We start from the raw sequence: 25,481 nt of genomic DNA, 5'->3' as shown, positions 1-25,481 counted from the left end.
CATATCACCGATCAAAAACACTCTGTCATTCCTTCTAAACTTTTCCATGCACACTTCCATATTGTTCAGAACTCTTCCATGAATGGCGCCAGAGTATAATTCAAAGTCAACCACAATGAAGTGCAACTTGTAAAAAATATCCAAAGCTAACGCTATTGAATGAACATAGATCTTGATATATACCCATAAAATTAATTATTTTAGTATTAATTAATACTGAGTATATATATATAAACTGACTGGGTATCGTCCAGAGTGCGAATGGTATCGTCCATGTTTTGACGGCGAATTGTTTTGATGGAGAACTGTCCAGGAAACAGCTTGACACAGAAAGGTGGAGGATCGGACTGCTTGCACTGCACTGTTCTCGGCGACTGTGCTAATAGGGTCGGACTAACTTCACAGAAAAAGGTTTGGCTGGCAAAATATGGCTAATAACGTACTTAAGTAACAAGTTACTGCTACTTTATGCGGTTACTACTTGATTTAGATTTGAAAGTAAGCAAACTGCTGGAGAGCTCGATTAACAAATAATGATAATGTCAAGATCATGCCGTATTTGGTCGTTTATCATCCACAACTCCGATCTCCCGAATTGGCAAATGAGGAAGTGAAGGATTGTTATGATGTGATAGCGTTTGGAAAAGTAAATTGAGTGTTTAGTCGGTATTATTTTACAAGTTGCCAATATGCAGTTCAGGGATATTATCACCATAAACGCATAGTATAATACCTAAGAATGCTGATGAACCTCCATATTCCCATTCACAAATCGATATTGACAGAGATATTGAATTTAATAAAAGTGTCCCAAAATACTGTTATGTCCTCGTCCCACACTGCCACAGGCTCCAACAGCAGCAGTTCAGTACAGGAAGGACGTTGCCCAATGAGTTGTTCTTCCTATGGTCAGCCTTTTCCAAATAATTACACTGAGTGCAAAAACTTCACTATTCTCACAAGCACTGGAGCTATACACACTTTACTAATTGCAGTTACAATTAATGCTTGACAACACTTCACATTACACTTAATGCCTGACAACACTTCACTGTTGTCACACAAGTACTGAAAATATACAGTCTTCACTGACACTGCACTACACTCAAACTGAACCAAAACCGACTGAACTTGTTCTAGTCTCTTATCGATCCTTATATAAGCTTGCATTGTACAGTAACCCCTCCAATATCCGGATCAATAGAGCCGTAGGCAGGTCCGGATAGTGGTCCTGTCCGGATATTGGGCCCCAGCTTTTGGACTTGTACTTATGGACCCTGACTCTGAAAAACACCTATACAACTCCCTCTGGACATGCATTGCACCTATTTAAGACCCAAATCACACCAATAAGGGACATAAAAGACTGAAATAAATGCAAAAGAACCATAAAATGAGGTTTTAGAGGTGAGTTTATCCAATATTAACATTCTGGGTACTTACAAGTCCCTTGCTCTTGGACTGGTTTGAACCATCAGTTTGCAGTCCACAGTTAATCCTCTGCACTCTAAATTCTAATTTCTTAACACTGCACAACACTGTAAATTCCCATGTGTTCTAGTGGCAAGGTATTGCAGTTTATTCACTGTTTATTCACAAAAAACAAGCAACTGTGGCTTGCACTGTTATGAGTATCTGCTCTCCATCGGAGTTAAGCTGTGACTGTTGATGTTGGTGGGGTAACAGAGTTGCCAGATCGCAACAGCCACATTACCAATCTCCTCAACTTTCATTGTCAAATATAACTTTTCATTACCAAATTCGTAAAGCTAGCATATATTCTTCACTAATTATATATACAAGTGGAAATACATGTAATCACTCTCCTTATAACTAACACCATGTTGATTATTTTCACACTATGTAGGGTAGCAGATTAATCAGAGAGAGCAAACAATCCACCATCTCCATCCTGTGTATCCTCATACATGTGAAAAATCCATTTGGTAATGCATTATTCTAATTCATTACCAAACGAATTTTTCATTACCAAATTGGCCCACACTTGGTAATGAAAAATACCAAATGGCAACCTGACAGGGGAGGGGGGAGGGGGAGGAAGGAAGGGGTGAAGGGACCATGGTGTAACAGCTGTTTGGCGCCAGGCGGGAATTTCAAATTATGGGAGGGAAAAAAGTCAGATTTTTTTCGAATTTTTTGCGGTTTTTGGCCCATTTTGGGAATATTGGATCCCAGGAGGATTATGTCCGGTTAGTGGGGATGTTCGGATATTGGGCGTTCGGATATTAGAGGGATTACTGTACTAGAGTGATCTACTTCTCTATCAGTCTAGGACGTGCTGGTCTTGCATCAGCCCCTAGCAACAACAGTTACCAACTAGGAGACAACAGAACATGCCAGAGTTTTCGTACATTACATAACATTCTAAATAATTTACCATACAAACTTAAATTACATAATTTAACAAGCAATCACTTAAATAAGATACTATAAAGAAAAAGAGCAAAAAAATTAATGTACAACCTATGAAATAACTATGCTCACAAACAGCATGCAAACTGGCAACTCTGATACATACCAGCTACCATTAACATCAAGAAACGTCAAGAAGCTACAAGGCTACCTAACTACCAAATCTCACATCTTAACAATATCATGCCTTGGATCTCGACTCTGCCAGTCCGTGGAAAAAATCTATCTGTCTGTCTGTTGCCAGACACCATAATCCTGCAAGGGGTGGCCATTTGACTTTGAGTTATTTCTTTTACAGGGAGGGGTACTAACCTTCCACCAACCCACTTGTTGACATGTAGGGAGCACGAATGGTTTGGTTATATGGTTACCACCCAGCATTGTAAATGGTTTCTTGGTTTACAGGAAACCATATGACTTGTCACACAAAGTAAAGCCACCTGTAAAGGAAAGAAAAGCAATAAGAAGCGATACAGTTGTAAATCCTGTGCATGGGAGCCTTCCTGTAGTTTCACCTCACCTAAGTGGACAAACTGCAGGAGCCAAGAGAGGTCCCATTAACAAATGATGAAAATTTAATGACAGGCATATTGTTTCATAATTGTCTAAATCATGGTGTTAGGTGGTGGCGACCATCATCCACTCACTTGATGTAGTGCTGCCTACATCTTCCTTAACCTTTATCATTGTTTTTTTTGTGTCTGCCCACCACTTTAACTGTATCAACCATCTTTCCTGTCACTTTTTGTTACTCTTCTTTCCTTTTCAGGTATCTTTACATTGAGTGACAAACTTAATTGTTTCCTGTAAGCCAAGAAACCATTTACAGCACTGGGTGGTAACCACATAACCAACCAACACGTGTTCCCTACGTGTCAGCAAGCAGGTTGGCGGAGGTTTATTGCCCTTACCCTTAAAACCACCAACTCAGAGGCAAAGGCCACCCCTTACAGGATTAGGCTGTGGCATCAGGTTATAGACAGATATATAGACTTTCCTTTTCAGGTGACTTTACACTGAGTGACAAGCCTAATTGTTTCCTCTTACCCAGGAAACCATTTATAACACTGGATGGTAACCATATAACCAACCCACACATGTTCTATACCTGTCAACAAGTGGGTTGACATAGGGTTAGTGCCACTCCCTGTGAAATAACTAATTCAAAGACAGATGACCACCCCTTATGGGTTTATGGCTTCTGTCTGTAGATAGATAGATTTATGACACCCAGATTCCGTGGAAATAACATTTACATTATTCTTTCTGTCTGTATGTGGCCAGATGCCTTAATCCTGTGAGGGGTGGCCACAAACAAGGTGCCTCCATGTTGCCCTTTCCCCTGCCATTTCACTGCCCTCCCTTGAATGTACACCCTTCTCTCTCATAGACAGTACATCTCTGCTCCATCCCTTCATCTCATCCTCAGTCCCCACCTCACACAAGAGCTTCATAGACAGGGAAGATACAACTTTGGGAAAGCAAATTTTACAGGATTGAGAAACTTTTTTGAAAATGCGGATTGGAGAAAATTCAGAGAAACGAGAGATACAGAGGAAGTGGGATTTCTTTCTAGACCTCTATAAATTGGGAGTGGAAAAATTTGTACCAAGAGTAAGAGGGAAAGAAAACAGGAAAAAGGAGTGGTTTAATAGAAGGTGTATGATAGCAAAAAAAGAGAGAGATAAGGCGTGGAACAATTGGAGAAAGAGAGGTAACGACAGAGCAAAGGAAGAATATAAAAGAACAAGAAATGAATACACAAGAATACGTAGAGAAGAAGAAAGGAATTTTGAAAAAGGTATAATAGACAAATGCAAGGATGAACCCAAACTGTTTTATAGATTTGTTAATGGCAAACTGAAACAAAAGGAAGGAATCACCAAACCAAAAGTAGAAGGAGAGGTCTTTAAGGATGCGGCAATGCAAGCAGAAATAATGAACAAACGTTTCCAGTCAGTTTTCACTAAAGAAAAGGAGCTTATGGAAGGGGAGGGAGTGATTAGAAATGTTCCGGTGATAAAAGATATAAAAGTGGAGGTACAGGAAGTGTATGAATTACTGGAAACTCAAGATGTAAGGAAAGCCCCAGGACCTGATGGAATTTCTAATTGGGTACTGAAGGAATGCAGAAAACAACTGGCGGATAAAATTCACAGTTTAATCGTATGCTCACTGGAAGAGGGGAAAGTGCCACAAGAATGGAAGAGGGCAAATGTGGTACCAATTTACAAGGGAGGAAACAGGGAAGAACCCCTGAATTATAGACCAGTGTCTCTAACCAGCATGGTTGCAAAATTGTGTGAGAGAATCCTGAAAGACAGATGGATAAAATATCTGGAAGAGATGAATATTTTGGCTGAATGTCAGTTTGGATTCAGAAGTGGAAGGTCATGTGTTTCTAACTTGTTGAGCTTTTACTCAAGAGCGATTGACATGGTACAGGAGAGAGATGGTTGGGTGGATTGTGTGTACTTAGACTTAGAGAAGGCCTTTGACAAGGTACCTCATAAGAGACTAATGTGGAAACTAGAATATATAGGAGGACTGAAGGGGAAACTTCTGGAATGGATGAGAGACTTTTTGAGAGACAGACAAATGAGGACAGTAATAAAGGATAGGATGTCTGGATGGAGGGAAGTAACAAGTGGAGTCCCTCAAGGCTCAGTGTTGGTGCCAGTAATGTTCGGTTCCTGATTTACGTAAATGATATGGTAGATGGAGTGAACAGTTATGCAAGTCAGTTTGCTGATGATGTAAAGATCTTGAGGAAGGTAGAGGTTGAGGAGGATTGTAAATACTGCAGGAGGATTTGGATAGGATACACAATTGGAGCCGTACGTGGGAAATGAAATTTAATGTAAAGAAATATAAAATATTGGAAATGGGTAAAAGTACCAGGAGTCCATCTCTGAATTATTTGTTGGGTAATGAATTGATCACAAAAAGGAGAGAAGAAAAAGATTTGGGAGTGCTGGTCCAAGATAGTTTGTCTCCAGAAAAGTACATTAAGAAGATAGTTGGAGAGACTTATAAACTCTTGACTAACATAAGAGTAGCATTTCATTATATGGATGAGGAGATGATGAAAAAATTGATAATGGCCATTATCCACCCCAGGTTAGAATATGCAGCGGTAGTGTGGTCCCCACACAAAAAAAAGATATAAACAAGATTGAGAGAATACAAAGAACAGCAACCAAGATAGTCCCCAGTCTGACAGACCTGTCATACAGAGAGAGGCTGGAAAAACTGGATTTGCCTTCCTTAGAGGAAAGGAGAAAGAGGGGAGACATGATTGCAGTGTTCAAGACCATGGTGAGAGTAGATAAAATTGACAAAGAAGATCTGTTTGTATGGGATAAGAGAGCAACAAGAGGACACGGAATGAAATTGAAAAAGTCAAGCTGCTTGAAGGATATCAAGAAATATAGCTTTCCTTACAGAAGTATAGACTTATGGAATAGCCTGGACAAAGAGATCGTCAAGTCTAAAAACTTAAACGAGTTTAAAGCTAACTTTGACTTATTGAGAAACAGCGACGGAAACCCACGAGCATAGTACATTCCCTGTATATCACAATTATGTATATTAGGTAAATACTTAAATATTTGGAACGACTTAGACAAAGAGGTGGTGTATGAGAAAAACATTCATGTGTGTAAAGGTAGACTTGATAAATGTGGATATGGAGACAGGACAGCACGAGCAATGCTCAATTCCTGTATACTACAATTAGGTAAATACAAATAGGTAAATACATACACACTCTCCTCATTAGTCTCAGTCTCCATCCTCTTCACATGGCCAAGCCATCACAGTGTATTCTAAGACTTTCTATCACAACCACATCCACACCACAATGTGCCTTCATTTCCTCATTTGTCAGTCTCTCACTTCATGTAACTCCAAATACTCCTCTGAAATAGCTCATTTCCATTGCTCTCACTCTTGACATTACTTGTGTCCTTCCAACAGGGTCCAAGCTTCTCTTGTGTTCTTCCAGGAGGGTCCAAACTTCTCTTTACTTGTGTCCTTCCAACAGGGTCCAAGCTTCTCTTTACATGTGTTCTTCCAACAGGGTCCAAGCTTCTTTTTACTTGTGTCCTTCCAACAGGGTCCAAGCTTCTCTTGTGTCCTTCCAACAGGGTCCAAGCTTCTCTTGTGTCCTTCCAACAGGGTCCAAGCTTCTCTTTACTTGTGTCCTTCCAACAGGGTCCAAGCTTCTTTTTACTTGTGTCCTTCCAACAAGGTCCAAGCTTCTCTTGTGTCCTTCCAACAGGGTCCAAGCTTCTCTTCCATACATTAGTGGGGATAACAGTACTGTCATGCAACAACTTTTCATTGCTTACATGCTTGCTTCCCTAATTTTGCTGTCAATGAACCAACAACGTTTCTTCCCTACTGTACCCTATCAAGCACATCATCCTCTGAACTTCCATCCCTACTCATCACACTACCCAGGTACTTAAATGCACTCATATTTTAAATTATTAAGCTTGTGTAATTCATTTGTGACACCCAGATTCTGCAGAAATAATGTGTATGTTACTAAAGAGCACCAAATTATGTTTGTTGATGGTGGTGGTGGCATCCTACAGAGGACAGTGAGTTGATTTGAACCCGACACTCATTCATTCCCAAATTGTTAGGGTAATTTAAGTTACTGATTAGTTAAATTAAGAGTGAAACTGGAGGAGAGCTCTCTTGCATAGAATTTACAATTGTAAGGTTTCCTCAGTAAACTGTAACATAATGTAATTATCATTGTGATAGCTTTTAAATAGTTGCAGAAAAGCATAATTTTCTAGATATCAACTATACAACCTCAGAGTTTTGTAGCTACACAAACTGTGGCAAGCAGCTACCCACCATGTCAGACTTTCAGGTTGGCTTCAAAGTCAATCCATCACTATTTGTACGTCCCTACTAACCTAACACAATTAATCCAACCTAATTTATCTCTACCTAACTAACTGGAATGATTTGGGACAAATGAGTTGCAGGTCTGAATCGACCCATTCCCCTCTGAAGGATGTCTCCACCAACGCCTACATGCCTACCTTTGTGCTTTTTAATAATGTAAATGTTATTTCCACAGAGTTTTGGGGGTCACAAATGAATTACGCAGTCACTATAGTCGCGGCGCACAACTCTGAGGTTGTTATTATCGTACCCTGGCAGCCTACCATTCAAAAGTGTGTCCGATTTTGTATCATATTATACACGAATCATGTTATTATGCACGAATATATAATACGCGAATATTATTATACACGAATATATTATACACGAATCACATGCGTCTCATATTATACACGAAATCAGACACACTGTTTAGAGGTAGGTTGCCAGGGCATGATAATAACCTCAGAGACGCGCGCCGCGACTATAGTACAGTTATATAAACATTGTTTCCACGGAATGTGGGTGTCATAAGTGTTTTATACAGTTGTGAAAGAATATCCCTGTTATCAGATTTTCATTATATATTTGTTAATGGGAGCTTTTCTGCAGTTTGTCCAAATTAAATTAGGTTAGGTTAAGTTATTAGGTTAATAGGGACGAACAGTTAGCAACAGATTGACTTTGAAGTCGAATCAACCTTAAAGTCCGACATGGTGGGTGGCTACTTCCCATGGTTTGCATATAAGATTGTTAAGGGTGTATAGGTGGTATCTTCAAAGTTACCCATTTCTGCAACTTTTGAAAGCTATCACAATGGTAATTACTGTACTGTATGTTGTTGTTTATCGAAGAAAATATACAGTTGTAAATTCTCTGTATGGGGGCCCTCCTGCAGTTTTATCAAATAAGCTGTATTTTTCTGGTGGAGTGGTTTGTTCTACTTTCTTTAAACCTTACCATTAATTCCTCTGGAACCCTTTATTTTTATTTATTTATTTTTGTTAAATAAGGAAGTGGCACTATCTTAGTAAAATAACAGGTTTCCAAAGGAAAGAATATTTAAAGATGACATCACGTTGCCCCAAAGATTAAAGTACGGTAGCTACAGCATCTTTTATTTTCAGTGGAGGAGGAAGGCACTGCAACACAGCCTAACATACTGTAACCCAATCAAACCAAAGCCTAACCAGACCAAACCCAGCACAACCTAGAAGCTACAGTATTGGTACCTTTTTGGATAATTTGTCATTTCAGACATCCATGGAATTAGGAATTTTCCTTGTGACAGTTTATTGAGCTCACCTTCCACCAACTTTTTTCCAGCATAAGTATATAATTATTGCAAATGAATGTTTACTACATTAAATACCGTACCATAACTTTAATACGACATTGATGTATGGAGAGGGGATGGACGGCGAGGTGATGGTGGGCATTTGAGGCAGATACACCAACCAGTCAGATTGAAACAGGGAAGCCAGTGGGATATTTGTTTTGGGTCACGTAACATATACCGGTATGTAAGCAGCCATACCTCTTCAACTTTGAATATGAAATACAGTATATAATTTAAAAATCGTTGGTTGATGTTGTGGCTGTTCTTACAATTATAGAGCATTTGTGAGGAAATTTTTCACAGATGATGATGTAGCTATTGACTTGAGAGATCTTGGAATGATACCAAGAGCGGACTGTCCCAACTGTAAACTAACATGTAACTGCAGAAATATAAACTTGGTACTGTAGATGCTAGTCAGCATTTAGGAGGATATGATTTCTGCATTTTGAAGTTTAGGTTTAACATGATGAGGTGGTTAATGTTGTTGATGGGACCATGGGGGTGAGGTGCAAGGAGTCATCTTCATTCACTTCTTAACATCACACCTGATTGTGCGTACTGAGGTTTAGCAGTTCAGCAAGATACTTTGGTTTAACAAACTTAAGATCCTTGAGAGTAATGAGAGAGTTTAAATTCTGTTCTAGTCTATACTGACCACCAGTGCATCTCAGACTAAACCTTGTTATGATAGATTTTTCAGGAGACCAGTCCATAATGACTTAGGCTACAATAATTGACATGATAGAAGACCATAGCATGGATCAGTAGCTGTCTCTCAGATTACAGGTTTTAGATATGAAAATTAAACCCTCTGACAACTTGATTAATATGTTCTTTATAATTTAGTTTTGAATTAAAATATACACCCAACTTTTGGACAATACTAGCTGGATGAGGTTGTGACTCCAGTCTTCACAGTCAGGTATTATCAGCTTCACCATCCCTCCTGTTTCTTTGAATAATGATGATTTAAGTTTTACCATCATTCAGCTTGCCTTCTTTTTGCTATCCAGATTTTAATATCAGTGATCAGTTGTTGTTGTGATTCAATCTTTCTACCTTCATTTCTGTAGAAAAACACCGAGCAAGATACAGTTTCTGCATTTCGAAGGTTAGATTTGGCTGCATTGAGGTAGTTGATGTTGTTGGAGGTTCTGGGGATGCAGTCCTCCAGTTGGTAAACAGTATTTTTGTCTGGTGTTTCTTGTGATACAGGAAACCACTAGGCTTGTCACTTAGTGTAGAGTCACCAGAAGTGGAAAGAAGGGTAGTGAAAAATGACAGAAAGGATGAAAGAAGTAGGAATAGAGTGAAGGGCTGGTATTTGTGGTGAAACAGATTTTTTGTAATTTTATTTATTTATTCATTTTATGATTTTGACTTTCATTTTCATCAGAGATGCTTTTTCTGCCAGTATTAGATATGTATTTAGGTCCATTATGGATGTCCAGAAAGACACTAGACTATTGCTAGTTAGCCAGAATAATTTTTGGAATAAGTTGAAAGTAACAAAAGTCCTATAGAGGGACCATGAATTAAATGGTGTATCAATAATGTACTCTACAGTAGCAGTGCTGTGTAAATCAGTGTTCCAGAACTAATTGAAAGAACACAAGGTATTGTTAGCTAAAAAAAATGATTAGAAAGGTAGTTGATAGAGCAAGGCAATGAATGAAGAGCACAAGAGAAGGAAAGAAAATGGAAAGAAGCAAAAGCTCATTGCTGAGTGGGGTTAGCCACCAGCAAGGCATATGACTCAACAGACCTTAAGCACAAGTGTGAGATCTGTGTCTTCTAGTTCTCTTTGAAGCAAACAGACAACTCAGTGGCTTTGGAATAAGGTCGTCATACCTTCTGGGGCATTTCAATTAAAGACAAATGGCAGAGCATCCTCTCCTCATCACACTGAGTGTGGAATGTTGAAGTGGCTTGAAGTCTCTTCCAGATGGGTGCCTCCCAATGAAAATTGTTCAGCAGCATTGTTTCTGAGTCATAATGATATTAATTAGAGAGCTTCAAGTTTACACTGAGTATTGGTAGAATTGCATTGTAAGATGAATAACAAACCTACTATTACCAGTATTCTTATGTATCTTGTGTTCTGTTTCAGAAAGAAAGAAGTGCTGTGTGGCAAAGATGGTTATTGACTGTGGTAAGTATTGCAGTACAAGTGCAGTTTAACTTTTTCTTTTTTTTTTCCTTTTTGCCAGCATCAAAGGAAGCTGGCTTATATTTGTACTGTGTTTAAGCACTACAAACATCACAACCAATTAGATGTCTATCAGCTTTCATTACAGTGTCTCTCTACTGTGTACCATACTGTATATTTGTGCACTTTTTTTTGTTTTTTTGTTTATAAATGCTCCAACATGCTTCATACCTTGGCCTTTGTCACCTGATTGTGACTTTCCATGTTGTTTGATCTCTGGCAGCCTCCCTATTCAGTCGCTTATCCCTGAGGTCACACTTTATGACCTTATTCCAGTTTTCTTTTTTCAGTCTGTATCTCTCGACCCTTCCCCAGCATTCACACTTCTCATTTTCTACACTCATTTGTCAGCCCCCATCCTCTTCACATGCCCAAACCATCTCAATCTACTGCTTCTCATCACACCACCAGTACACTCCAGTCCCATCCTTCCTCTTAACTCTTGCATCATAAACCAAGCCCCCCCCAGGCCTCGAATTCAAGGACGCACTACACATCTGCCTAATCCTTGTTGTTTAAGTACTTTTGAGCCTGCAAATATCCTCTTCCTTTACTGTCCAGGTCTCACTACATACAGCATTACACTCCTAACACATGCCGCATACAAACATCCCTTAGCAGAGAGGGCGAGCCCTCTGAACGTCAGGAGAGGCAACAGCTCCCTGAACTTCTTCCAGCCACACCTCACTTTAGCCATAAAACTTGCTTCAACCCCATTTCCAGCACATAACATATCTCTCAAGTAAGAAAACTCTTCCACACAGTCAAAAGACTCACCAGCAAGATCAATCCTATCATACCTGACAGTCGCCTCGTACTCTCCCTGACACACTGCTCTCGTGAAATCAGCATTGTCTCACAATCTACCTCTAATACCACTACATCTCTTATGCACCCACATATCACAAACACTGCATAAGATGGAATTACTTCCCATGTCCTTGTGGCAAACTGCACATGGCCCCTCTCCCTCTTCTTTGACAAAACTGCCACCAACCCTAGATATCATCACCTGCATTTACTGTCAAGCCTCTGTTCCCCATACCATCTCTCCACTTCCTAAATATTTCCACCACCTGCCTTTCATACTCAGCAGTTAGCACCAAATTATCAGCATATATCTCCCATGGGAGTCCATTTCTGAAGTCACGTGAGAGGGCTTCAGGCTCAATGATAAACAGTAAAGGGCTCAAGACTGACCCTTGATGTACGCCAGCATTCATGGAATATTCACCACTCAAATCTCCATTCACTCACCTGGTTGTGAGCACCCTCATACATAGCCATAACCACTCGGTCACTCCTCAGTCCCGAGCTTTCTCATTGCCCACTTCATCACCTCCCTAGGGACTCTGTCAGAGGTCTCCAAATCAACAAAAACAAAGTACAGATCTCTTTTCTTTCCAGTATAATTTTTCAGAAGCTGTCAAACAGTGAATATGGCATCAATGATCCCTTTGCCTGGCATAAACCCAAACTGCATCCCATCAGTATTCACTCCTTCTCTAATCATACCTTCTAGAACTCTCTCCATTACCTTCATTATCTGGTCCAAAAGCTTTATGCCTCTATAATTTCCTCATTTCAAGGCATCACTCTTCCCTTTGTACACATTTTCAGTCACACTCATCGGCCAATCATCTGGGACAACACATATAATCATATTTATCAGATCAGTGACTAACCCCACTCCTATATCGCCTGAGGCCTTCAGCATTTCAGCAGTCAACCCAGACACACCTACCACCTTTTTATGGGAAAAAATAGTAATTACTAATGTACAGCTTCATTTCTTGGCACATGTTTCTTAATTGCCATCCATTATTTTCTCTTGGTCCACCCGAATAACCCAACTCTTTCATTCAGATCACCCACAAATTCTCCTTGGCATGCATTCACCCATTCAGCTCACCTGATTTCTAAGTATGTAAATAGATAAATAAATATATGGTAACTGTGTAAGTGTGTATGTGCAGATGGTTACGTTTGTGAGATAGAGGCAGACTTCTAAGGCATGGAATGGTGAGCGATTGAGTATCTGGCCCATTTTACTGGGCATGCTGTTGGTTAGTTCTCACTGTGTTATGTTTCCTCTTTCCTTGCTTGTAGGACTCAACATCATCCCATTCTTAAATGGGAAATTGAGGTAAGGATGATGATGATGATTATATTTTTGTGTGAAGGTTCAAAATGTGTCTGGTGAAGTAGTGTGTTTAGATTTGTTCATCATATTTACACCATTGGTAGCCTTGTGGCATTGCAGCTTTCAAAAGAATGTTTGAGGAATTAAGATTGTTGTACATTGCTTATACATTGCATTTTCCATTTTTTTAACCTTTTTCAGGAAGCCATAAATTTGAAGAACCAAAGCGTGCAGTCTTGAGTCCATCAGACATACAGAAATGGGAGCAGTCAAGTGCCTACCAGGTATGATTTATAACAGTTCTAAATGTTGTTAGTTTATACTGCATCTTGTGTCTTTATTCATCATACCTTATAAAGTACTGTACAGTACATTTTATTGGTAGGTGGGGGTACTCACCACTGTACTGTCACCTCTGCGATCCAGACTTTTGCATGGTCAAAAGGGGCAGAAAACAAGTCATTATTGATGACCAATGTGTGCTGGAACGGTCGGGAACTCAGATTGATGGAGACTCTTTCCCATTAGCGGCCTCTTCGGTTGCGCTTATTACATTTCAAGTGGCTAAGTTAAGAGTGGTAGCATGCCAAAATGACGGGGCCAGTCTCCAACTAGGCCAGCCCAAGGCCAACCTTCGCACTTTCCCAGAATGCTTCTAAGTTGCACATTAATAAACTACTAGGTAAGCTCTATACCACCAGTTCTCATAGGTTATACAAACAATAATGTTCGAGTGGGAGGGACTGTGTATTAACAAGACCAAAAAGTAGAAATCTTCCCCAGCTACTTGCTTTACAGATTAAACCTGAATCAGTTGGCACATTGTTTGAAAAATATATCTTTATATGGTCCTAATATCAAATCGACAAAACTTAGCTCCTCTGTCCCGGTCCAATGTGTTTCTTCATAATCGTCCCTCTGAGCACAAGTTTCACTGGTCCAGTCTGCCACTCCCGACCTTAACTTCCACACTGGGACCTTGATTCACTCACTGAGACTTCGACCTCCACGCCTGGACTTGGACTCACGCACTGGTACTTCGACCTCCACACTTGGACCCGCTAGAAGTTAATATGAATAATGAATAACTATTCTCTCCAATGCAGGTAATCCCTTCACATGATCAGGAAGGTCTCATAATAAAGAAACATGAGTTACAACACTTGGCTTCGCAAATAATAACAGAATAACACATGGCACTACAGACACACAGGTGTGGTCAAAATAATACTTACTGTAGGGGTAACTTATTGTAGGGAAGAAAAAGTACTATAACAAATACAGTAAGCATGAATAACTGTAACTCTAACCATGAAAATCATCACTGCATCAATATCATTGTGCCTCACAAAGTAACTATGTGAACATTTACTCACAACATAGCCCTAATACGTACTGAATTGCAAAGTCATTTCAACACAACAATAAATAATTCACAGTCCCCGGGCCCCTGATACTTGGCCCACAAAAATCACACATTTCTCTGAGGCTCAGACAGAACTAGCTAGCATTCTCTTGCTTCAATTACACACTAAATAATAATATAAAGTACAGTACACAAAAATATGGGAAATACCTCACTATTCAGCTCAAAAATGTAGGGGAGGTGAGCGGGAACACAGGACTCGCTTCTCCAAAGGCTAATGGCGTCACCGTTACACTTCCTGAGGATTGGCAACACTCCAATTCTACCCCAAGTCTATTTCTCTATTTAGTCACTATTATCACTCGTGGGATATCACTGTTCACGCTTCAACATATCAGACTTATCATTAATATCAAATTACTTACAGAATTCCTTGGAGGGGGGGGGGGATGACGAGAGTACCGACCAACTGCCACATACCACGGCCGGTGAGCGAGTCAGACACGCCAAAACTGCGTGGTGCAAGAGGGAGCGGCGGATGACGGCGTATGCAATTTAAGATCTTTATTATTATAGACTCGTGATACTGAGTTAGAGGATGGAAGTAATGCTAGTATAAGTGGCTGGGGAATGGCTGGGAGAATGAGGGAGGTGAGAAGACAGGAAGAAATCAGTAGGATAGAAGTTGTGGAAGCAATGAAGAAAGTTAAATTGGGGAAACCCTCAGGAATTGATGGAGTGTGTGGTGAAATGCTGAAGCATGGGGGAGAGATAGTAGTAGAATGGATGTGGAAGATGTGCAGGTTGGCCTGGGAGGAAGGTAGAGTCCCGGAGGATTGGAAGTCAGGTATAATTATTCCCTTGTACAAAGGAAAAGAGGAAAAAGAAGTGTGTGGTAATCATAGGGGCATTTGTCTTCTTAGTGTAATAGGAAAAGTGTATGGTAGGATACTTATAGACAGAGTTAGAGAAAGAACAGAGAAATTAGGTGGAGAAGAACAGGGAGGCTTTAGGAAGGGAAGAGGTTGTGTAGATCAGATATTCATTCTTAGATCTTTAGTGGAAAAGTTTCTAGAGAAGGGAAAGAAGTTGTATGCGGCTTTCATGGATTTGGAGAAAGCATATGACAGGGTGGATAGACAAGGATTGTGGAAAGTGTTAAGAATATATGGAGTAGATGGGAAGTTGTTGAATGCTGTGAAGAGTATGTACGATGGTGCGAAGGCTGCAGTGCGTGTGGATGGTGAACTAAGTGAATTTTTCTCTTTGAAAGTTGGTTTGAAACAGGGATGTGTCATGTCTCCATGGTTGTTCAATCTGTACATGGATGGGATAATAAAAGAGGTACAAGGTAGGGTAGTGGATGTTGGAGTGGCCCTGGTGAGAGAGGATAGTGTTTGGAAACTCCCTGTACTGTTGTTTGCAGATGATACTGTGTTGTTAAGTGAAGATGAAGGGGAGCTGCAGGGCTTGGTGGATGAGTTTGAGAGAGTGTGTAAGAAACGGAATGTAAAGGTGAATGTAGGGAAGAGTAAAGTGATGGTCTTTGAGAGAGGTGAAGTTAGTGAATGTACAGCGAGGTTGGATGATGAGGAATTGGAAAATGTATGTTTAAGTACTTGGGTAGTGTGATGAGTAAGGATGGAGGTTTGGAGGGTGAAGTGCTTGAAAGGGTACAGCAGGGAAGAAAGGTTGCTGGTTCTTTGAAAGCAGTGATAAGAAACAGGGAAGTGAGCATGAAAGTGAAAAAGTTACTACATGACAGTATTGTGATACCAACTCTAACGTACGGAAGTGAAGCTTGGACATTGTTGGAAGGACACAAGTCAAGAGTGAGAGCAGTGGAAATGAGTTATTTAAGAGGAGCCTGTGGAGTCACGTGGAGAGACAGGCTGACGAATGAGGATATAAAGGAGCGTTGTGGTGTAGATGTGGATGTGATAGGAAGCGTTATGAGGAACACACTGAGGTGGTTTGGCCATGTGGAGAGGATGGAGGGTGAAAGACTGACGAAGAGAGTGTATGTGAGTGAGGTGGAGGGGGGAAGAGGGAGGGGGAGGCCGAGGATGAGATGGAGGGATGGGGTGGAGAGGTATATGAGAGAGGGGGGTGTGAGTTGGGAGCAGGGCAGTGAAATGGCGGGGGACAGGGCGACTTGGAGGCGATTTGTTTGTGGCCACCCCAAACGGGATTGAGGCGTCTGGCAATAGATAGATAGATAGATAGATACTGAGTGTGATGTCTTTCCCCTTACAATCGATTACTCAAAAAAAATAACATTCTCTAGTTACAATAATTACTCAGCAACCTCTTTCTCTTTATACCCTTACATCGAAAAATAACGAAAATTATCGTGCTTTACATCACTTTTGCGCACGCGTATATTATGCTGGATCACATGACCAAAGGCACATGTTCCCATCTCACTCGAGATTTTATATTATAAAGAGACATAATACTGTACTAGTAAATTACAGTAGGAAAAAACAGTGACTTAGCAACTAGGTAACTTAATCTATGTTCTGGTCACGTCCACATGGTAACAGCCATGCCTCGGCCACTCTCTCTCACTTAACCGAACTTTTGGTCATATAAAATGAACTAGATACAACTCATTATCACTTCCGGGCACTACACCATCCACTCACGATTTAATGCTGCTCCCAGGTGACTGCTCTTTCCACTCTTCCTTCCTTCATTCTTTCCTTCCTTCATTCTTTCCTTCCTCTTTTGTCTTTCATTCCTTCATTTATTCCTCTTCCTTCTATCTATGGGTGATTCTGCACTGAGTGACAAGCCAAATAATTATTTCCTGTACACCAGAAAACCATTTACTGGGTGGCAGCCATATAACCAAATTATGTTGCCTGGTGGTTTAGTGGGTAATCAAGGTGCCCCAGGTAATCAAGGTGCCCCAGTCAGATTGAGCCTGTGCAGGTTTATATCCAAGAGGTGGTTGAGGTTTTTTTCTCATGAAATGTCATTCACGGAGGAGTGAGGCTGGTCACTCTCATCTTAAATGTCAGGACCAACTTGCCTAGCCCCAGGCTCCTACACTCCTCATGGGGCGACACAGGATTAGATGATGATGTTATTTTCATGCTGACTGCGGTGCCGGTATTGGGTAGAGTGCCTAAGAGCAACATATTCTGAGCCGAGCAGAGGATCAGCTCCCATTTATGCTGAATTTGCTTGGCTGAGATATTCAGAATGGAGAGTCTTTGGCTAATCTCTGAAACACAGAGGACCTTCTTTGACAAGATGGGTATGAGGTAGTGTGATTTACATGCTGGGTGCATAACATGACTTACTTGCATACCAGGCCATCTTTGAATGAGTGACCAGCCCAATTCACCATCTTTGTTGAGCCCTTCATGTAAGTACTCCATGTTTCATTTGCCAATAGAGTTTATCCTCATCCTTTGTAACCATGTTTGCTTGAAGCTCCTTAGACCACCTTGATCTGTATTCTGGGTGAGTTGCTTTTATGGTGTAGTGCAGCTGTTTGTGGCCTACCTTTTTGCTCTTTGTTGTTAATTTTTCTTTATCTCATTCCTTACCTTCCAGGCTTTATTTTTAACCCCTGAAGACTGCATTTTTCTGAGGCTATTTTCCACCCCAGACTCAGTTTGGGGTCAATTTTTCATTTTTTACCAAGGTAAAATTTTTTCTTACAAACTTGAAGAACTTGAATTTACACACCTGAAAATGCCAGTCTCAGGCCCCTAGGCCAAATGTTTATTGAAACACTGCCTGTCAAAGATTATAAAAGTTTCCCCTCATGGTAAGAGAAAAAATTGGAAAAAAAATTGGCAGAAACCTAAGTTTCTCTAGAGAACCTTACCATAATCAATGAAATCAGTGTAAAATATATTTCTGTTGATGAGACTAGGTGTAGGAGTCAGCTTGGGAATTAAAAAAACAACTAAACGAAAAATCTGACAAAAACCCAATTTTCATTAAAGAACTTTGCCAGAATTAATTTTGAAAATGTAAAATATGTTTCTATTGATGAAACTAGGTGTAGGAGTTGACATGAGAGTAAAAAAAAAAAGAAGAAAAAAAAAAATCCATGTCTGAAAAACAGAAAATCTTCGAAAAACACTGTGAAGCCAATACTCGTGACAAAGGATAGGGAGAGAGGAAGATGGAGGTGGGGTGGAGGGTCTCTGGTAGGGGTGAGGGGGGATGAGACACCCCCCAATGCGGTGGAAGTGGTGTGGGGGGTATTATGGCAGGAGGAAACATACACAAAGCAATCATAGCAGGGAATTTGTCATGTCATTTGGTATAAAGGCCAGGGGGGGGGGGTAAGGGAGATGGGTCTTGGGGGAGTGAGCGGGCATGATACACCCCCTAATACGATGTGGATGTGATGTTGGCGGGTAGTTTGGGTGGGAGAGGTCAGAACGGGCTGTATCCAATCAGCCAGAGGGAGGTGAAGTGGCTGGGGTGGGGGGGTACTTCCACAGACCTGATGAGGGGTGGAATCATCCTTCCCACCACCTCATCCCCTAGTTCTGATTGGGTAGGAACCATTTACATCATATATGGGGCTGGCTTAATGGTTGGCAGTTATTGACTGACCTTCAACAATGGTCAGTCATAGCACTTGAGGGATTAAATACCATCCATCCGTCCATCCATCATCCAATCCTACATCGCCCCATGAGGAACGTAGGAAGCTGGGGCTTGACGAGTTGGTCCTGACATTTAAGATGAGAGTGACCAGCCTCACTCATCCCTGCGTGGCATTATGTGAGCAATAAACTCCAACCATCCCTTGGATATAACATACACAGGCTCAGTCTGATTGAGGCACCTTAATTACCCACTAAACAACCAGGCGGCATAATTTGGTTATATGGTTACTACCCCCTGTAGTAAAGGGTTTCCTTGTGTACAGGAAACCATTTGGCTTGCTACTATTATTATTATTATTACCTCCTGGGGGTAGGGGGGTTCAAGAATACTCCTCCAGTATCTCTGCTTGTCGTACGAGGCGACTAAAAGGGTTCGTGGTGGGTTAGTGCCCCACCCTGTAAAATGAATTAACTAAACAAACGAATAAAGCGCCTTGGACCAGGACAGACCATACGTTGAGGACTAAGGAACGGACAAAGGACATTCTGAGGGTGGGGACGTGGAATGTGAGGGGAGTGAATGTTGAAGTGAAAGAGAGAGAGATTGTTCAGGTGCTTGAGGATGCGAGAGTGGATATATGTGGATTTGTGGATTGACTGAAACTAAATGGAAAGGTGAAAGGGTGAGAGAATGGGAATATGGTTTAGGTATATGTGCGGGAGTTAATGAGAATGAGAGGGCAAGAGAGGGAGTATGTCTGATGATAAGCAAGAAGTGGAAGGAGAATACAAGAGAGTATGGAACAGTGGGTGCAAGGATTGTATGGGTGAGGATGAAAGTAGGCATACAAGCGTGGGTGATTGTATGTGCGTATGCTCCGACAGAGGACCGAGTGGCAAGAGTGAAAGATGAGTTTCGGGCGAGGGTAGAAGCATGTATGGACAAATTTGAGAAGAGCGAGAGAGTGCTTTTGATTGGAGACATGAATGGCAAAGTTGGGAGTGTATGAGTGGATGGAGTGGTTGATCAGTGAGGTGTGCCAGCTGAAGTAGATGGGAATGGTAGTGCTTTGGTGGACATCTGTGCTAGTAAGGGGTTGGCAATAGCCAACACCTACTTTCAGCATAAGATGATCCACCGGTATACATGGAGAGTAATGAGGAGGATGGATGGTGAACTTGTTGAACGAAAGGCAATGATAGACTACGTGTGTGTGGATGAGTGAATGAAAAGACAAGTGTTGGATGCAAGAGTGTGGAGAGGGTGGGGGAATGGAGTCTCGGACCATCACTTAGTGATGGCCAAGGTAAAGCTGCAAAGAAATGATTGAAGAGACGAAGGGGAAGACAGGAGGAAACAGCTCCTGTGAGAAGAGTGGAGAATTTGCAAGCTAGTGAGAAAATGGCAGAGTATAAGAGCATAATGGAGGAAAGATTAGGAAGGTATGAGCTAGAGCAGATGGAAGGGGTTGAAGTCATATGTAAGATATTCACGGAAGAGATAGGTGCAGCGTGTGAGGTGGTTTGTGGAGTGAGGAGGAGATGCAGGGGTGTGCAAGGGACAGAATGGTGGAGTGATGAGGTGAAACGAGCTGTGGAACAAAAGAAGAAGGCATATAGTGAATGGCTAGCAAGTAGAGGTAGGGGAGAAGATGAGAGAGAGAAGAGAGAGGTACATGTGAGCAGAAGGGAGGTGAAGAGACTGGTGAAGGAGATTAAGAAGAAAGTGAATGAAAAGTTTGGGAGGAATCTGAGTGTGAAATGGAGGGAGAGTAAGAAATTGTTTTGGAAGGAGGTAAAGAAAGTAAGGCAGTGTGAAAGGGGAAATAGTAGGGGAGTGAAAGATAGGAATAATAGATTGTTGGTGGAGAAGAGAGAGAAATTGAGGAGATGGAAGGACCACTTTGAGGAATTGTTGAATGTAGAGAGTGAGAGCAGTGTGAGTATAAGTGGTTGGGGAATGGCTGGGAGAAGAAGAGATGAGAGGAGGGAGAAAGAGATAAGTAGGGCAGAAGTAGTGGAAGCAATGAAGATCAAGATAGGAAAGGCCCCAGGAATTGATGGAGTGTGTGGTGAAATGCTGAGGTATGGGGGTGAGATTGTAGTGGAGTGGATATGGAAGTTGTGTAGATTGGCTTGGGAAGAGGGAAGGGTTCCAGAGGACTGGAAATCAGGTATAATTGTTCCTTTATACAAAGGAAAAGGGGAGCGAGAAGTATGTGGTAACCATAGGGGTATTTGCCTTCTTAGTGTGACTGGAAAAATATATGGAGGTACAAGGTAGGGTAGTGGATGTTGGAGTGGCCCTGGTGCGAGAGGATAGTGTTTGGAAACTCCCTGTACTGTTGTTTGCAGATGATACTGTGTTGTTGAGTGAAGACGAAGGGGAGCTGCAAGGCTTGGTGGATGAGTTTGAGAGAGTGTGTAAGAAACGGAATGTAAAGGTGAATGTAGGGAAGAGTAAAGTGATGGTCTTTGAGAGAGGTGAAGTTAGTGAATGTACAGCGAGGTTGGATGGTGAGGAATTGGAAAATGTGAGTACGTTTAAGTTCTTGGGTACTGTGATGAGTAAGGATGGAGGTTTGGAGGGTGAAGTGCTTGAAAGGGTACAGCAGGGAAGAAAGGTTGCTGGTTCTTTGAAAGCAGTGATAAGAAACAGGGAAGTGAGCATGAAAGTGAAAAAGTTACTACATGACAGTATTGTGATACCAACTCTAACATACGGAAGTGAAGCTTGGACATTATTGGAAGGACACAAGTCAAGAGTGAGAGCAGTGGAAATGAGTTATTTATGAGGAGCCTGTGGAGTCACGTGGAGAGACAGGCTGACGAATGAGGATATAAAGGAGCGTTGTGGTGTTGATGTGGATGTGATAGGAAGCGTTGTGAGGAGTAGACTGTAGCACCAGTCGAGCAGGGCAGTACTCCCGAGGTGGATGGAAAGCTGATGACAGGGAGTGCTGGAGCTCCCGTTTCATCAGCCCTCAGGACTAGTTCCTGACCATCCCCCTTTGCTGAACTTTTTCAGTGTCTCAGTTACACAGAGAGTAGGCCAGCATGCTCTCCAGTACAAATTTCTCTAACTATCTTCACCAAACTACATGCACAGTACACACTACACTTCCTTTTCAAAAATCAATAAAAATGGCGTCTATTAATCAAGCCTCGGAGTCCCCAGGGGGGGGGACCATAAATGCCCCCGCCATCTGCCCCTCTCCCGGTGACGACTCGAGGTGCCTGGAACCACTGTCTGACTCTCTTCTTCTTCATTTCTGCAACATTCGCGGCCTCTCATCTAACTTTCGCTCTGTTGAGCACCACCTCTCCTCCTCTAAACCTCACCTTCTTTTTCTGACGGAGACTCAGCTGTCTGAGGCAACCGACAGCAAACCCTTTTCTGTATCCTCCTACTTTCTCTATACTCATTTCAAAGCCAAAGGTGGCTGTTGTGTATACATACGCAACGACTTATCTTGCTCTCGTGTTCCTGAACTTGATTCTTCTGAATTCTCCACACTCTGGCTACGGCTTTCCTGTCATTCTCTGACTAAATATATCTGTGCTGTTTACTTATCCCCTAATTCTACTGGCTATCAAAAATTCTTTGACTATCTTACTTCTACGATGGAACACATTCTGTCCATTTCTCCTTTCTCTGAAATCTCCATTCTTGGAGATTTCAGTGTTCACCACCACCTTTGGCTCTCCTCTCCTTTCACGGATCCACCTGGTGAACAAGCCTACATCTTTTCTATCCTTAATGACCTAGAGCAGCTTGTACAGCACCCTACCCGTATCCCTGACCGCCTTGGAGAGAGCTCCAACATACTTGACCTCTTCCTCACAACTAATCCTTCTGCTTACTCTGTTAATCTTTTCTCTCCGTTGGGCTCCTCCGATCACAACCTTATTACCTTAACCTGTCCTATCACTCCGGTACGGCCTGTGGACCCTCCAGGGAAACGTCGTCTGTGGCACTTTGGAGCCGCGAACTGGGAGGCCCTCAGGCAGTACTTCTTTGATTTTCCCTGGAATGATTATTGCTTCCATGGCCGGGAGCCATCTGAGTGTGCCTTGCGCATTACGGAGGTTATTCTCTCGGGCATGGAAGCATACATTCCTTTTCTCATATCCTTTGACTAACGCAAGAAAGCCTTGGTTTAATCACGCTTGTTCTAATGCTGTCCGCAACAAGGAGAGGGCCTACAAAAGGTACCGGAGCCAACCCACACCTGAATCACATCATCTTTACGTTTCTGCCCGGAATCGTGCTAAGTCTGTTCTTCGCTCTACTAAAAATAATTTCATCCATACTAAATGCTCTCAACTCTCCAACTCGAATTCTTCCCGCTCCTTCTGGCACCTTGCCAAAAATCTTTCTAACAACTTTACCTCATCATCCTTCCCTCCTCTTTTCTACTCTGATGGTTCTGTAGCTATTTCTTCTACTGATAAAGCAGATCTCTTCGCACAGACTTTCTCCTCCAATTCCACCTTAGACGATTCCGGTGCTGTTCCTCCATCACTTCTCCCCTCTGACTTCCTCATGGCTGACATTAAAATTTCTTCAGTTGATGTATTTTCTGCCATCACTGGCCTCAGTACTAACAAGGCATATGGGCCTGATGGGGTCCCTCCTGTTGTTCTCAAGAACTGTGCTTCTGTGCTTACACCCTGCCTAGGCAAACTCTTTCGCCTTTGTCTGTCAACTTGTACCTTTCCTTCTTGCTGGAAGTTTGCTCTCATTCAGCCAGTCCCAAAGAAGGGTGACCACTCCCAACCCTCCAACTATCGTCCAATTGCTTTAACGTCCTGTATTTCAAAAGTTTTCGAGTCAATTCTTAATAGAAAAATTTTAAGGCATCTTTCCTATCACAACCTTCTTTCCGATCGTCAGTATGGGTTCCGTCAGGGACGCTCCACTGGCGATCTTCTCACCTACCTTTCAGACTCCTGGTCATCCTCCTTTCGGGACTTTGGCGAAAGCTTTGCCATTGCACTTGACATCTCAAAGGCTTTCGATCGAGTCTGGCATAAATCTTTAATTTCCAAACTGCCCTCCTACGGTTTCTATCCTTCTATCTGTGCCTTCATCGCTAGCTTCCTTTCTGGTCGTTCTATAGCCGCTGTTGTAGACGGCCATCGTTCTTCTCCTAGATCTATCAACAGTGGTGTTCCTCAGGGCTCTGTCCTATCACCAACTCTCTTCCTTTTATTCATCAATGATCTTCTAAGCTGTACATCTAACCCTATCCACTCATACGCTGATGACTCCACCCTTCACCTTTCCATTCGGTTCCCGCAACGCCCATCTCAACAGTTACTTCAAGAAACAAGGGATGAGGCTATGGCACACCTAATGTCTGACTTGGCTCGTATCGCTGACTGGGGTAAAATAATATGGTTGTCTTTAATGCATCTAAGACTCAGTTCTTATACCTATCAACCCGACAAAATCTTCCACAGGTATACCCATTAATGTTTAATAATATTCAGCTTAATCCTGCATCATCCTTGAACATGCTTGGGGTTTCATTTACTCGAGACTTATCTTGGAAAGATCATATTACATCTCTTGTAAAATCTGCTTCTAAGAGATTGGGTGTGCTAAGCCGACTCCGCTCTTTCTTTACCCCTGCACAATTGTTGACTCTATACAGAGGTTTTATCCGCCCCTGTGTGGAGTACAACTCTCATGTGTGGGGAGGCTCCCCACATACAGCTCTTCTCAATAGGGTGGAGTCAAAGGCTTTTCGTCTCATTAACTCTCCTCCTCTTACTGACTCCCTTCAACCTCTGTCTCTTCGCCGCACTGTTGCATCTTTATCTCTTTTCTATCGCTACTTTAATGGTCACTGCTCCTCTGAACTGTCTGCTTGCATTCCTCCACCTCTACGACGGGCGCGTAGCACCCGTCTGGCAGCAAACTCTCATCCCTTTTCTGTCCAACTCTCTAATGCAAGAGTTAACCGTTACTCCCAGTCTTTCATTTATGCAACAGGTCAACTCTGGAACTGTCTCCCTCTGTCTGTATTTCCTGCTGCCTATGATCTCCAGTCTTTCAAATGCAGTGTGTCCAGGCATCTCAAAATGATCGGATCTTGAATTTGGCTCTCTATTGTATTTTGTTTTTCTCTTGGAGGGAACTGTTACTGCGGGCCATGGCCTTTGGTTCCTTCTTCCTCGCATAAAAAAAAAAAAAAAAAAAAAAACACTGAGGTGGTTTGGCCATGTGGAGAGGATGGAGGGTGAAAGACTGACGAAGAGAGTGTATGTGAGTGAGGTGGAGGGGGGAAGAGGGAGGGGGAGGCCGAGGATGAGATGGAAGGATGGGGTGGAGAGGTATATGAGAGAGGGGGGTGTGAGTTGGGAGCAGGGCAGTGAAATGGCGGGGGACAGGGCAACTTGGAGGCAATTTGTTTGTGGCCACCCCAAACAGGATTGAGGCGTCTGGCAATAAATAGATAGATAGGGTTAGGCACATGACAGAGGAGCTAGTT

At 42.0% G+C, this 25,481-nt stretch overlaps 1 protein-coding gene across 5 annotated transcripts in view; it reads left to right on the top strand.

The window, feature by feature from the left end:
• The first annotated feature begins 329 nt into the window (after positions 1 to 329).
• The window catches only part of LOC145393499 (serine/threonine-protein phosphatase 2A activator-like), a 273,368-nt gene continuing 248,216 nt past the window's right edge, over positions 330 to 25,481 (top strand). Inside the window, exons 1-3 of one of the 5 annotated variants that reach the window (XM_080267630.1) lie at positions 330 to 411; positions 10,795 to 10,832; positions 13,238 to 13,316. Coding sequence is in view for 4 of the 5 variants with exons in the window: in XM_080267626.1 (XP_080123752.1) it covers positions 10,817 to 10,832; positions 13,234 to 13,316 (99 nt within the window). In the remaining variant the exon portion in view is untranslated. Of the gene's footprint in view, positions 412 to 3,460; positions 3,567 to 8,000; positions 8,158 to 10,790; positions 10,833 to 13,233; positions 13,317 to 25,481 lie in introns of those variants that run through there. The other 4 variants (XM_080267626.1, XM_080267628.1, XM_080267627.1 and 1 more) reach the window with 4 other exon arrangements.

This window comes from Coenobita brevimanus, chromosome 24 (assembly GCF_032717465.1).
Source record: "Coenobita brevimanus isolate Jiangsu-jjx chromosome 24, ASM3271746v2, whole genome shotgun sequence".
Taxonomy (NCBI): Eukaryota; Metazoa; Arthropoda; class Malacostraca; order Decapoda; family Coenobitidae; genus Coenobita; species Coenobita brevimanus.
The sequence above is the reverse complement of the archived record's forward strand: the minus strand, read 5'-3'. Positions and strand labels throughout refer to the sequence as shown.